At 39.1% G+C, this 14,412-nt stretch overlaps 1 protein-coding gene across 2 annotated transcripts in view; it reads right to left on the bottom strand.

Annotated features, from left to right (window-relative positions):
* Positions 1–14,412, bottom strand: part of NCAM2 (neural cell adhesion molecule 2) — a 1,313,898-nt gene that overhangs the window by 23,473 nt on the left and 1,276,013 nt on the right. For both annotated transcript variants that reach the window (XM_085623062.1, XM_085623061.1), the window contains one exon: positions 633–837. In XM_085623062.1, coding sequence (XP_085479188.1) covers positions 633–837 — 205 coding nt within the window. The remainder of the gene's footprint in view (positions 1–632; positions 838–14,412) is intronic.

Raw genomic sequence — 14,412 nt, 5'->3', positions numbered from 1 at the left:
AGTTATCTTACAGGTTCATATGCCATGTTATTTTCTTTTGTCTTATGTTAGGATTCAGAAAAGCATGGAATAGCATGAAACAGTATGATGGCATGATAGGTACAATAGAGTAGCATCACAGTGATAATTTGATGGAATAGAATGGTTTGCTATGGCATGTGTTTGTTCTATTTTGCATGTTTCTGTAAGGTATGGTAAGTGTTGATATTCCATGTTATGGTAAGGTATGGTGTGGCATGGTATGGTGTATATTATCCTGTTCAGTTCTGTTACATTATGGTAAGTTACAGTACAGTACTCTGTGGTATGCAATATTATTTTCATTAACTTATGAGTATTTGCAATGTGCATAACCTCTAGCAATCTCCTATATTTTCATGGAATACCACATTCATTTGCAATATGCTGAATTATACAGTGTAGGTATTTTTTATACAAATATTAATCATGAAATAAACTATATATGGACAATCTTGGTTCTAAATCATATCCACTGGTTGTTAAGAAGAAATATTGCTTTCCCAGCAGAGAACATATAGGAGAGCGGGCCGGGTCTGCATACATATGTTAAGGCAAGGAAAGAATACATTGATAAAAAAATGGGACACAAGAATGAGAAGATGAAGACTCACAGGTATGCAGCCTTTCCTTCTTCAAGCTCCTTACTTTTCCCACTGGAACCACTCTTCTTCCCACAAAATTTCCTTGTGATGCACATCAGGAGTCCGCATTGTCTGACAAAGAAGCAACTGACGTCCGTCACTACAAGGACAAGGAGGAGGACAGCCACTCCCAGGCCAATGACAGCGCCAAGCCCGAGGCCGCTGAAAAGTGAATCTTGAAAACAGAAAACATGCTATGATGCATAATGGAAGTAAATAGTTGGTGAAAAAATACATCTTGAACAATTAGTGTGTGAAATTCAGTCAATATTTCAATCTTGAAATACAACTTGGAAAAGCATTTGTGTTTTTCAATCATACGTGCAATAGCAGAATTAATTAGTATGCGTTGTCTTTCCATGTGGCAGATAAACAGACTACAGACACCATAAAATGTTTTAGGATTTGGAACAAGATTCTTATAAATTAGTGCAAAATGCATGTGTGATTAAAAATTGAGAAATACAAATGCTTTCACTAGTTTCTTCCATTTTGTATTTCTGAGTTTGATACTTGGTGATATCGTGACAATGTATTAGACGTCATGCAATGGGAGATGGAAACTGACCATGTGCTTAATGTGGCAATTGTCTAAATCTGTCACATATCTGGAGTGACATTTGCTCTAAAATATACCAAAGAAATCCACCATTATCATCACTTTTCTCTGCTTCTTCACAGTGTCTGTAATGTGAGGCGCCTCCACATGCCTTGCAATAAAATTAGATAATAAATGAACACATGTCTCTGTCACCATACTAAGAACTGCAGCATTGCTTAATTTGAGCCGGTGGTTTCCGGTGCTAGCCGCCGGCACTTAATTTTCAACAACAGTGCTTATGACAGTCTGCTACATGGTGGTGCTGCCTGTCTAATTTAGAGATGACCTCATAACAGTTGTTTATGAATGCATTAAAAATAACAAATATGTTCCAACCAAACCATTACTATAACTTTCGGATTGTGTAATAGTCTGTTTGTCACACTTGTAGGAGTGTGATGGTTAGTCGTTGTGTTGGTACTGGCATTGGCAGCACTGGGAGGGAAATGGGTGGTGCAAGCTGCAGTGGCCTCCTGACTAGGGCCCTCACACTTATTTTGTAACTAATTAGGCACTGAACTGCAGAGCAAACACTTCTGCCGGCCCCACACAACACCTCAAAAAATGGCAACTCATTACATCGAGTTTTGATGATGGTCAGCAATGCCTTGTAGTAGTGTGTGGTTGGCACACTATTTTCTCCACGTAAGTCTCATTATGGGATGACAGAAACTATGTGGGCAGGTATGAGGGGACAGATACTAATGATTTTGTCGGGCAGCTCCACATCAGTTTTATCAAGTTGCTTTCTTGGAAGAGACATATCACCTGTAGAACCTAGAGTTCAAACACCCCAAGTTTTTTTCTCATCTCAGGGCATTTTCTGTTGACACTTTCAGTCTTTACAAATCTTTGTGGTTTTTAACAGCTGGGTAAATCAGTAAAACTGGATCCAGTGTTCCAACAACCAGTAGCCCTGGATTCACCAAGATTCATGTAGTGAGACTTGAAATTTGTGTTTTGGAAGGCTGCCAGCTACCCAGTGGTCGGCTGAGCTGTTCTGGGAGCATTGTCATAAAAATCATAGCTCCCTTTGCTGGATGTGTGTTCCAGTACAGCACTGTTTTTGTTGGTTTACAAGACTCTAGTAGCAGTGAGAACTAGGGCCTGCTAGAGAGACAGGTCTGGGCATTCAAGTCCTGCATACATGAGACTTGTCATACTGTGGCCCTGTATAGGCACAATACACTCACTTTGTAAATGTCAGGCAGCAATCACGATGGAATCAGGAAAACATTGAAAAAGCTGCAGAATGCATGAACTTGACCCCACCTTCCCTAGTGAACACATTTTTCACTAAAATGATTTGCATAAGGAAAAGTTGGGGAATATCTTCAAGTTTGTTGAATGCCCCTTGGGACCAAATGTTCTTTTTGAGTCCCATTTTTTGCTGACTTTTTTTGCTGATTTTTGGACTTTGCACATTGGGAGATTGCTATCCAGTCCCCTAAAACGTGTCGAAATTGGCTAATTCTGGATTGCCATAACTAACTTTTCTTAAGGCAGTAGTATATGATGTAGAAATACACTAATGGCAGAGAACAGCAAACATCACCATTGGAATGCATTTACCTATTTATCATCTTTTAGTTTGACAAGGAAAACAAAGTTTCAGGTCAGCCATTGTAGCCTGGCTGATGCAAGATAAGCCTACAGCCCAGGCCATAAAAATATCATTTTTGACAGGAGAAAAGCCTTCCTTTTAAGTATTAATAAGGCATCCCTATGTACGCATTGCAGCCCAGCTGACCAGCAATTCCTTGACCTTAATTAGGTGTGAAAACTGTTCCCTATGAAGGGACAGTGGCCTGGCTGTCAGGTGGTATGTTTCTTTCCCTGACAGGAATACAATTTGGCGTGGGCCAAGGAACTTGAGCAACTTATAAGGGATGTTGAGGACTTTTGTGGATTTATGTTTTTGCAAATTAACAACATGCAGAATGTGGTTTAAACCTGATTATGCAAGTATACAATAGTATAGTACAAATGATTTTAAAAAAAATCTTATGATGTATAGAAGTTAGTTTTTCTGTTAACTAGGCCTCAATCAGGGCTTTCTTGTCCTCCCCTGCACATTACACTGTTTGGTATTTCTGAGAGAGACAGTCAAGAAGAATCATGTTTATTTACTTCCTTTGTCATTGTTCATGCTGTCCTCGATTAATCTCCCCTGGAACAATCACAAAACTGAAACATAATTCAAGGTCCCTCTGGTAGCTCACAATACCGTATTCATTCATAAAACTTACTTTTGTTCAAGTATCTAGTTTGTTCCTTCATCTCATGGTGGCAAAACCATATAATGGGCAGAATAAATATTCATGTAGTTGGATAGTCCTTAGGTGCAAGGGCAATATTATGCTTAGTAGAATTTTGGTCTGATTTGCTAAGAATGTAACATATTTGATCATACCTTAACGAATCTGCAGTTTTCATAATTTCATATATAAAAATAATTATAGAACAAATGTGATTTTCTGGATGAGCGAAAAGGTTTTCCTGAAGACTTAGATGCTGCTAGGGATGCTGTCCATTTCTCTCTTAATTTTGCTCCACACTTGGGACTTAGAATAATTTTGATTTCTAATTTCACCATAATGAACTATTTGCTGAAAGCCTTCATGGCATTGACTCTACATCACCTTCATTTTGAATGTTATAATAAACCTCTATATCTATTCCTCTTATCTAGAACTCCATTATTGAGTAAGCCCTTTTACTTTTTCTTTGTTGTGTTGGGATATGCCCTACTTCTGGGACATATTTCCTCATGAAACTGAGGTTTAACACCATCTCCAATTCATCGAATAGTGGGCAATCTGATTGAAGTAAATTTTGGGGTGACAAAATTGTGGGCTCACCCTTGCCCAAATGTGCCTCTCCTGTCACAAGTAAATGCCAGGAGACACCTGCAGAGGACCAGGTTCCTGACTAGAGAACTTTGTCCCTCTAGTCAGGTTGGCATCAAACATAGTGGGAGGAATGCTACCCCCAAAAACATTAAGTGACCACAGAGGAGGGGAACACCTCCGGGTGAGCACACAGGCTCAGCACAAGAGGAGAAGTGAGTCCCAGGTTGAATTTTGGGAGTAAGGTGTACTGCGGGGTTGTTTGTAGTAGGGCAAACTGAAACTGCTGCAAAAGTGTGTAGGCATATCCTTGGGAACCTTTACACAATAAATTAGAGTTTCCAGAATCACCCCCACTTCCCTAGCTAGTGCAAAGCATAAACTTGCCACCACAAGGCACCCTCCTCAGAATACTGTCTCAACCTCTGGGAAAACAGAAGACTGATTGCACCTACTGTTTGACACCAGTAAGAAGACCTGGAGGGCTCGATCTTCTCCCCCGTGTACCCACAACAAAGGAGTAGACTTCAAGGCTCAGTTGGATAACCTCCTTTGTGGCTACAGGGACACAAAAAGGTGCAAGAGGTCTTTTTCCACAAGTGCTCAGATAATCTGTGGCAAATAAACATGGACTGGCCTCTGCTGAAGTGAGTGCGGACCACCAAAGTGCTGTTCCTGAAGTATTAGAAACCTTAAATGTATCTAACACCTGCAAAAAGTTGAGGAAATCAGTTTGATTTTTATCTATTTTTTTACATAAACGTAAATGATAAATAACGTAATGGCAATTACGGAACTTGTAAGTAGCCAAAAGTAGTAAACTAGCGTGAGTACATTATAATATTTAGAATAGTTAGTTGAATGTAGGAACAGCCTCTGTAGGCTTGTGAATAGCATTTTGTAGTACTTTATTAGTAAATTTGCACATTTTGTGAACAGGCCCCATTAGGTCTGCAGGAGATGCAATGGCCAGGAAGCTGTCTCCCTTCATCTTCTGTAGTCTTATTGGCATGCTTTAATTTTAATTGAGTAAGCCAAGAGTAGTAAAGGTGTATTTCACTGCAACACCATTCTGAATTGGGCCCCTAATATTTGTATACTGTGTTATCAAAAGCCCATGTGTTGTGACCAGGAATGTTGTTTTATTGTCATATTTTTACCACTTTATTGTTATAGCCGGGGGATAGGACCAGCACACTGAATATTTATTCTGGGGAGGTCTAGGAGTTGTTCTCCCCCTTAAATCATATCATGAATACAGCAAAGACATGTTCTATAATTCTCTTAATGATTTTAGCTCTTCAGGCAGTTCATTTTCACCTTCAAACTTGATTTGATTTGACTTAAGCAGGATGTATAAAGCACAGCAAATGTCCATAGGTGTCAAGGCACTATAGTCTCATTGACCCGGTTCAGCCAGAAGCAGATTAGCATAACTGAAAACAAAGCACTAGGGGGATTTTCCTAAAGCGTGAAAAAACAGGTCTTTAAGAGTTTGCTGAAAGGAGAGTGTAATTTGATATCAGATGGTTGATTTGGCAGCGAGTTCCAAAGTTTTGCTGCTGCAACTGAGAAAGCTCTGCTCCCCATCTCTTCTTCTGGGCTCTAGACACTGTCAGCAAGTTAAGGTGAGCTGAGGGAAGATTTCTCACAGGGGTATACCAGTAAAACATGGCCTTGATTTCCACTGGGCTGACCTGATAAAGGGCCTTGTGGCACTATGCCAATGGTCTTGAATGTAATGCGCTTTCTTATTGGGAGCCGGTGCAGATCACGAAATCCCTTAGCCATGACTGCCGTTTTGGTATATCCAAAGTAAGCCTGGCCAACACATTCTGAACTACATGCAGTTTGGCTTGAGTGCTACTGTTGGTATCTAAATAAAGGGTACTACAATAGTCCATGTTTTGCATGACCAATGTCAGAGCTACATGTTTCCATACCGAGAGGTGGATGGAAGAAAAGATTTTCCTCAACGTTTTAATAGGCCAGAAACATTATATTTTCACATTGGCATGCCCAATCACAATTGTCCACTAATATTGGCACACATTGCAGATCTAGACTTTCGGTTCAGTCTCTATAAGAGAGTTGATTCTCTGTCTTACAGTCCCTAAGCAGGGTAGTGGACATGGAAGTATAATGGCTCAGCTCGGTGCTTGCTGGTCACAAGAACTGAATCTCCTGCAGTTTTCAGGAGATTATTTTCTGAATGCTTCTCCCTTGGCCCAGTTTCTTCGTAACTGGATTCCCTTTCTCAGCACCTCTCATGAGTCCATTATTTAGAAGTACTAGAATGTGAATGCAGTATTTACCTGGTGGCTAAAGAGGCGGCAATACGCTGTTTCCCTTTTCATGTCATCCTATCACACTCAAATGCCTTACTAAATATTACTTAGTTTATTGCTTACGCATCTATAATAAAGAAACCTATTAAATATTTATGCATGCATGATTGTACGTGAATATGTGCACATGTACTTATTTATGTGTCTTTTTGTCTTCTATGGCATGGGGCATTGGGTGCAATTGAAATGTAATGTTTTAAATTGAAGCATACTTGAGCTAAGCCCTACATTTACCTTTACCACACTCTGAGAAGTGGAGCCAAGTTTCAGGTCACTCTAATTGACGATCTTCCTGAAATAGATCTATGGCATGGCTTTAGATAGAGCACACATATGTTCAAGAAAATGGAGACATGCTTACTTAAGTGCATTGCCAGATGATTTTTAGTGAATGGATAGATCACACTTGTTTCAGGGAATCTCTTTGCTGTCAAGCAAAACATCCTCAGAAAGTTTCAGTGATGGTGCTAGAAATGGTTTGAAGTAGCTGGAGCTTCACTTGCAAGTAGATATTGGAGGTGATGGGTGGGGAAAATGCTAATTTTTATCAATTTTAAAACCCAAAACGCACTGAGAGATGTTGATGTGTATAGGCAAACGAATTACATAAGTCCTGAGAAAAGGTGTTGCAGATTGATATAGGTTTACTTTAAAAGACAATGACCTTTGAATGCTTTCTCTTTGAGTTTGACCTCTGAGGGGACATTTACTAAGATTTAAGGCCGTATTTCTGTCACTTAATCAGCGCAAAATCTTTTTTCTAATTTACTTTCCAGTGCCAAACTTGTTGTGCGCTGGAAATAACCTGAAAGTAGCGGAAAGCTGCTTTGCATTACTTAGCGCCAAGGAGGTGTACCTAGGGTGCAGCATGGGATTCACATGCAACCACCCAAGGTTTCTGATGTTAAATCCAATTCACTAAATAAAGTAGACAGTATTTAGCATCAGAAAACTGTGCCCTTTTGAAGTAGGTGCAATAAGGAGAAATGCTTTTGTTTCTCCTTCCTTTTCTGAGTTTGTTTGTGTGCTGCACTTTACAGCACACATACAAAGAGGGAAACGGGCTAAAGTCAGTCTATGCATAGTATTTTGTAGTGGAAGGGTACCCTTCAAGTACAAAACCTATGCTAGAGTCACAGAGAAACCCTTGCACTATGGCGCAAAGGTGTCTCTGTGGCACACAGCAGCTGATTTCAGCACCAGCGCTAGGGAAAGGGGAGGAGAGTGCCATATTTCTGTAAATATAGCACTCTCCTCTTCTCTCCTTTTCATGCTGTGCAGCGCACCATTTGTGGCTGCTGCACTGTGCTGTGTGAGTAAGTGGTAAATGTGTCCCTGAGTTTGTTACCTTTGTTGTGACATGGGTCTGCCAAACAGAGTTAGGCCCAAGAGCTCCCTAAAACAATATGATTTCCTACACTCACTGTGTTTCTTAATAATTTGGGCATTCTCTATTTCTGATACAATATTTGGATTCACAGAGGTCTGTTTACATTTTTATATTTTACTCCTTCAAAATCAGAAAAATAGGACCAATTACATAACTTGTGTAAAAAGTAAATAAAGAAAAGTCATTCTCATTGTGAAAGTGATTACTTTTCAGTAATTTCCAGGCTATTTTCCATTTATTTTATTTTATTATTATTATTGTTATTCGCATTATTATTATTATTGTTATTATCAATATTATTATTAGTAGTATTATTATTAGTATTGTTTTTTTTCATTATAATTGTTTTGTTGTTGGTATTATTGTTATATTAGTAGTAGAAGTAATAATAATAACTCTTAATATTATAATTATAGATAATTGACAATGTTATCTCATACTTTTTGAAAGTATTTCTAGTAAACATTTGGGACTTAATTTTCAAAAGAACTCACAGCATAACCAGGAAGCAAGGAGGAAGGATGGCCAAAGACCACTGTTTAGACACATAACACATGCTTCTTTGCAAGATAAATCTATTTTCAGACCCATTGACTTTAGCACTCAGCCAGACCTCCTGAGACAGTGTTGGAAGAAGGTGCCGGCAACAAATTGAAGTAGACTGTGCAGGACTGGTGGGAATTGGCACAGGATTCCTCTTACTGGAAGGACTTTGATTATGAAGAGTCATGTGACAACTGTAGCAAAATTGCCTTTTTCTGCATGGGCATCCCAGACTTTTTGGCTGGACTGTTCCCATGAGGCACAGGGTCAAGACTGATTTGCATATAGCTGTGTCTGAACTGGGGTGGCAAAGTGAGCTAGAGAATGATGATGGATTCAACCCAGATCTGTGACTGGGGGTGAGTGCTTGAAAAGTTTCAGCACTCCGTCCATCATCTCCTTGTGTTTGCTTTCTTCCCAGACTTTTTGTCATTTTCTGAACCCTATATTTACTGTTGATATCACTCTCTGCACTGTGAAACTGGTACTCAGTGCCACAGTGCATATTCTTTGACCCAAAAATAGTATTTTCAAAATTGGTTTCATCAATTAGTCTACTTAACTTTCCTACAAGGACATGGTAGATGGCACTGCAATTGCACCAGTGGTATTTCGTTAATGTCCCATGAGTGCTGCAGTGTGTATTTACACAGCCCAAGTATTTCACACAAATGTATGACTTCCAGGAGCACCACTGTGCTGTAGCTGGTATGAAACAAAAATGCTCTGCATAGACACGGGGAAAGCAAACGTGGTTTTCCCATGCAGGGAAACCTACATTTATTTGTTAATATTTTACTCCTAAAGTGTGCTTTCTAGCCCACAGGGCTGTCTGTATTCTTAATATATCAAAAGCAAGTGACACAATATTTATTTATAATAGTGTCCCCTCAGAGTGGCTAAATGTTCAAAAAGTATTTTCATTGTGTAGGCTCAACATGAACAAGCCTAGGCATAATTGCATAACTTCACTGGGTAAAATGCTAGTAAATGATTCAAAGTTAGTTTCTATTTTTTTAATTTAATTTCATGCCGAAGGCAAACTTTGGATAACTTTAGTGGAAAAGAAAGATTATAAATTTGCACTTCATGCTGCCTGGTATCAAAACTGGATTAGATCATCCATGTCACCTCAAGAAGCTGAATACCCTTGTTTGTCAGAGGACAGTGGGTTGGTCTCTGGGCCCAGCGAGACAGGGGTGTTAGTGTCAAATAGCCACTTAGCTGGGATTAGCTATTTGGGAGGAGACAGAAACCATTGACAGAATAAAGGATAGCCTTTACACTACCTCTTTTAAATGGGAGATGTGAAAAGAGGCTGACTGGATCTGCTCCTATTCTGCCATAGAGTCCTCCTAGAATTTCTGTCTCTAAACCCAGCAGGGAAAAATGCCAGTTTTGATCATGACAGGGGAAGGTGACATCATTTAAATAGGGGCATGGTTTATGGAGAGGCGGGACCTTCTCTGAAGGAGGAATGGGTTAGCTATTTTGATTCAGAGCTTCTGGTGATTTTTTTCCAGGAAAGCAAAGAGGAAGGGAGAGAATGTGCATATATTGTGTAGAACAAATTCTCCACTAAGTGGGTAGTGCATAGGATAGGACTGTCCCTGCCACCTCCACCTCAAACACATCCTCGAAGAATTTCTGGACCTGGGAAGACTACAACTAAAGAAGAAGACACTTCTGGAAGAACAAAGACTCAGATTCTCCCATCTGCTGCTGACACAGAGGTATTGACACTGTTCTTCAAGGTCAAGTTGCTGACTGTCAGGCTGCTTCAAGGACACAAACAGCAGAATGAAACAGAAAACGCAGAAGGACTTCTAACTTTAACAGGTCTCAGTTGACTCCTGAGGATTTGACCCTGCAGGTGACCTGCCTATAAAGAGACCTCATGCCTAGAAGCCTTACCTGAGGCCCTGAGGGCTGCAGTATTGATCAGGAGAAACTTTCCCAGTAGGTTAAGATAAGTTGGACTTATTCATTTTTCCCATCTCCACATGAATAGGAAAAGGTGGTGAGAATTGCCCAAGGAAATCGCACCCAAGGCAGGCAAAAAAAGCAAGGTTGTCCCACTCTGAACTCAAATGTGTTCATCTGGACCTTGCTGTAAAAGTATTTTGCCTAGAGAAGACCTACATAACTACGGCTTGAAGTCCTTCCCCCTGCATAATTTTGAAAACTAAACATAGTCCAAAGATAAAACCTTGGTCCGGGGGTGGCATCACATCTATCACAGTGGCATACTGATCTAGGTGCTTATGAAATCCTCCTTTGTTCCATCCCACACTTTTGGTACCAAAAATAATCCAAAACAGAAACTCAAAGATGACATATTTGGCTTTGAGGCACCCTTGCTAGCATCAGCCTTGAAACTTGCATAACTGGAAAATATGGACTTCTAAACACTACACTGATTCAGAAGGTAAAATCTTTGACCAGGATGACAAACATGTTGTACATGACCTCTGCTCAATTGTGAGCTCCTAAGCCCTGGTCACCAATTAACTGACATTTCAAAAAGGTAATACTTTGTGTCTTAAAATTAAAAAAATAATATCTTCTATTGTAATAATTTTGATGTTTTCGCCTATTACATTTTCTCAATTTTTCTCCATTGGTTTGGAAATTGCCTTGTGTTTTTTTTCTTAAATTTAAAAGTTGCTGCAGTGTTTAAAATATACACACATTTCTCAGAGGAATTATTGTCTGTTTGTGTTAGAGCTTCCAGGGCCTAGCACAGTTTCACTGAGACTATTTTTGAAATATAAACAGGAGCAGTAAGTTGCTAGTGTTCTCACTTCCTGAACTATTATTGAACTTTCTAACAACAATGCATTGATCACCTACTAACAATCCCCACTTACATTTAATCTGACTCTTTTCACAGTTCTTGCACACCATCCACCTCAATCTAAATGATCTTTAACTTCCATAGCAAATACTGCATCTTAGTGGAAGAGAGGGAACAGACATTGCTGTGGGGATGGGTTTCTTATATAAATACACTGTGGGGTATATATATTTTAAAAAAGTTTTGAAGAGAGGGTCATTTAAGGTTTGTTGGATTGTGAGAATCACTGTAAATTAGAGGTGAAGGAAGCACCAAACTTGTAATGGCGGAGCCTCAGCTAGCTGTACCTGTGCAAACATTGCACCTGGTGACCTTTCTGCCACTGAACAACTAGGCCATAATAACGGTCGCCCATCCATGCTCTGGATGGAGAAACATTCACTAAATTGCCCTGCCCAGAAGCACCATGTAAGAGAAGTAATGGTTTTGACACGAATGGAGAAAACCTCGTCCACGTTCATGTCATTAATTTTGTGTTTTCTGATAGCAAGCTTAAATTATGGAGAACTGTCTCCCGAAGGCCGCAATTTTCTGCTTCAGGTCAGGCCATTTAATATCAATGCTGGTTGGGACATCGCTCAATTTCTCCCTCAAAGGGAGACTGATGCTCAGTGTGTGCCGCAAACATCTGTTTTCAGCAGACACAGAGGCAGTGCTCCCATGTTATATTCTATGCTCCAGATGTGCTTTGTCCATATTTTAATATTTAATTTAGCATACTACACAGAGCTAGGCATAAGAGCTTAGGAGAGCTATTTGTTTTAGTTAAATATAATTAGTTGAATTATCAGATTCCATATTTGTTTTATCTTGCACTCTCTGATCCAGTTTCATGGAAGCTCTCTTGGCAGCATTATGTTCTACAGTTTTGCAATTTAGACCAAACCACATTTTGTAGTTACTGGGTGGCCTTCTTCAGTCCTCTTCTTTGAAGAGAACCCCAGAGTTTATTAGTATTGAAGATGCGTGGGTTTGTCACCCTTTGAATGCACTAGAGTAACCCCAGAGTAAGGACATCTACACTAGTTCAAAAAGTGACAAGGCATGGCACACAATATTCTGCCTGTGCTGTTGCTGAGCAAGTGATGGTCCTGTCTTCAATGACTGCAGCATCAAAGTTAGCAATGGATTGAAAGATTTGTCCCAGAGAACTTGGACAAATCTCCAACCTACCAACAGTATTGATAAATATGATACATTGTTGGCGTAAAGATGTCATATTGACTGCCATTCTGATTATTGCTTGATTGGGCATGTCCTATTCAAATGGTAATTTAACTTACCTGGCCATTATGGAAAGCCGGCTGGAAGACTGTTCATGTCCTGTGTGGTGGTTGGAGATGGTGTGTCCATGATAGAAGATAATTCGCTGTGACAACTGATTTCCACCATGGTGACGGGGAATGTATGATTGCTGAAGACTTAATTTCAACTAAAAGTCTATTAGTAGATTTCAATATAGAAACAAACTACATGATAGTATAATTTAATGTATTTCTGTAAATATACTGTATTTATCATCATGTTATAAAGTATTTTGCAGAGTGGTGGAAGTTGCTCTGCTGACTCATCTGGACCATGCTAATGTACAGTAACTCACGTTATATTAGTATTCTATGACAAAATTCCGGAGGGTTCATAATACACCTTTTGAGTTTCCTTCCAACTGGAACCATCAATACACATTGCTACATATCACAAGAATGTATTATTAAAAGTAACTGCATAGCTCATCAATCTCTTCAAATAATCATATCAAAATACAACAGACGTTGTGCTTCTCCTGGCTTAGTTATAGGTTTGTGGGGAAGTGATATCCTTTGTTTCTATTAGTCAAGTCTGGGAGGTGTTTTGGCAGTCCAGACTTCAAAACTGTGAATTGTGTCAGCAGTTTACATCACGAAAATACAAGGCCACTTCTCCTTTGGTATCATCACAAAACCATTCTTGTCATCTTCCAACACCTCAGGCATTTTTCCCTACTTTTTATTCACAGTAACTCTTAGACTTTATTGAATACATTCTAATTATCAGCACAGAGCTTCTAAGTCCTGAACAATAATTCCATCAAAAAAAGAAAACATTTAATATATGTTGCAGCCTAGGATTCAACATGTGTATGTAGGGAGGAAACATATTAATTCAATACACATCTCAATGATATCTCTATGCTTAGCCACAGCATCACATGTGCCACACCATAGAAAGAGTATATCTATGGGGCTTGAAAGCACAGCCGTCTTTTTCTGTATTCTATAACCACCTTCAGTGGTCCCCCAATTACAGATGCATAAACTAAGTTGCAATGGAATGAGCAAGGAAAACGTGCTATAATGATACACTAGGAGTGGTGGCACACTATACTAATTCTAGGTACTATTAAAAATAACAATAACCACTCTTTCATTACCTTTATTTGACTATCAACCGATAGCCATAAAAGCACAATCGTTAAAAGGACCATTACATCATGCTAAAACATTAAAACACATACATATATGTTAACCATAACAATTTTAAAACAAAATATGATAATCCCATGCAAAATGATCATTAAAAAGACCGGACATTCAAATTCATTACTCCTATAGTCCTATTATTTTCCTCTCATCAATTGCTTTAAGAATGTACAGTGCAACACTATAGCTAGTCAAGGGGTCTCTTAATCTCATCATAAAAATCATAGCCTCCTTACATGACCTAATGTTATGGATAATAAATAATGGCTTTAAATAAAACCGCCTTAGATTCTTATAAAATGTACACAGCAACATAAAGTGCAAGGACATACATAATCTGCGGGCGGGTGTAACCGCATAGTAAGAAAGGCTACAAGAAAATGCACAATGCCACATCTAAACCTTGTTAGAACATATCGAATAACCACTCAAAGGGTGCTAATATTTGGTAACGCTATTCTATTTATATGTGTAAATAACCTCTTGCATGAAACAGAAATGCAGTGATAATGACTTTATAAAAATTGCAATAGGTGAGCGAAGCCTAATTGGATTTTGTAGGTGCCCTTTTTTTCTACAATGGATCTATGTGTGAGAGCAATCATTGACGCATATTTGTTACTGCCAATTGTATGGGTTTCCATCATTTAAAAAAATCACCATTCCACAAAAAAGCCCCCCCGGGAGATATATTTAACTCTTC

The sequence above is a fragment of the Triturus cristatus genome, chromosome 8, assembly GCF_964204655.1.
Source record: "Triturus cristatus chromosome 8, aTriCri1.1, whole genome shotgun sequence".
NCBI classification, from domain to species: Eukaryota; Metazoa; Chordata; class Amphibia; order Caudata; family Salamandridae; genus Triturus; species Triturus cristatus.
This window is presented reverse-complemented; position numbering and strand designations above follow the sequence as displayed.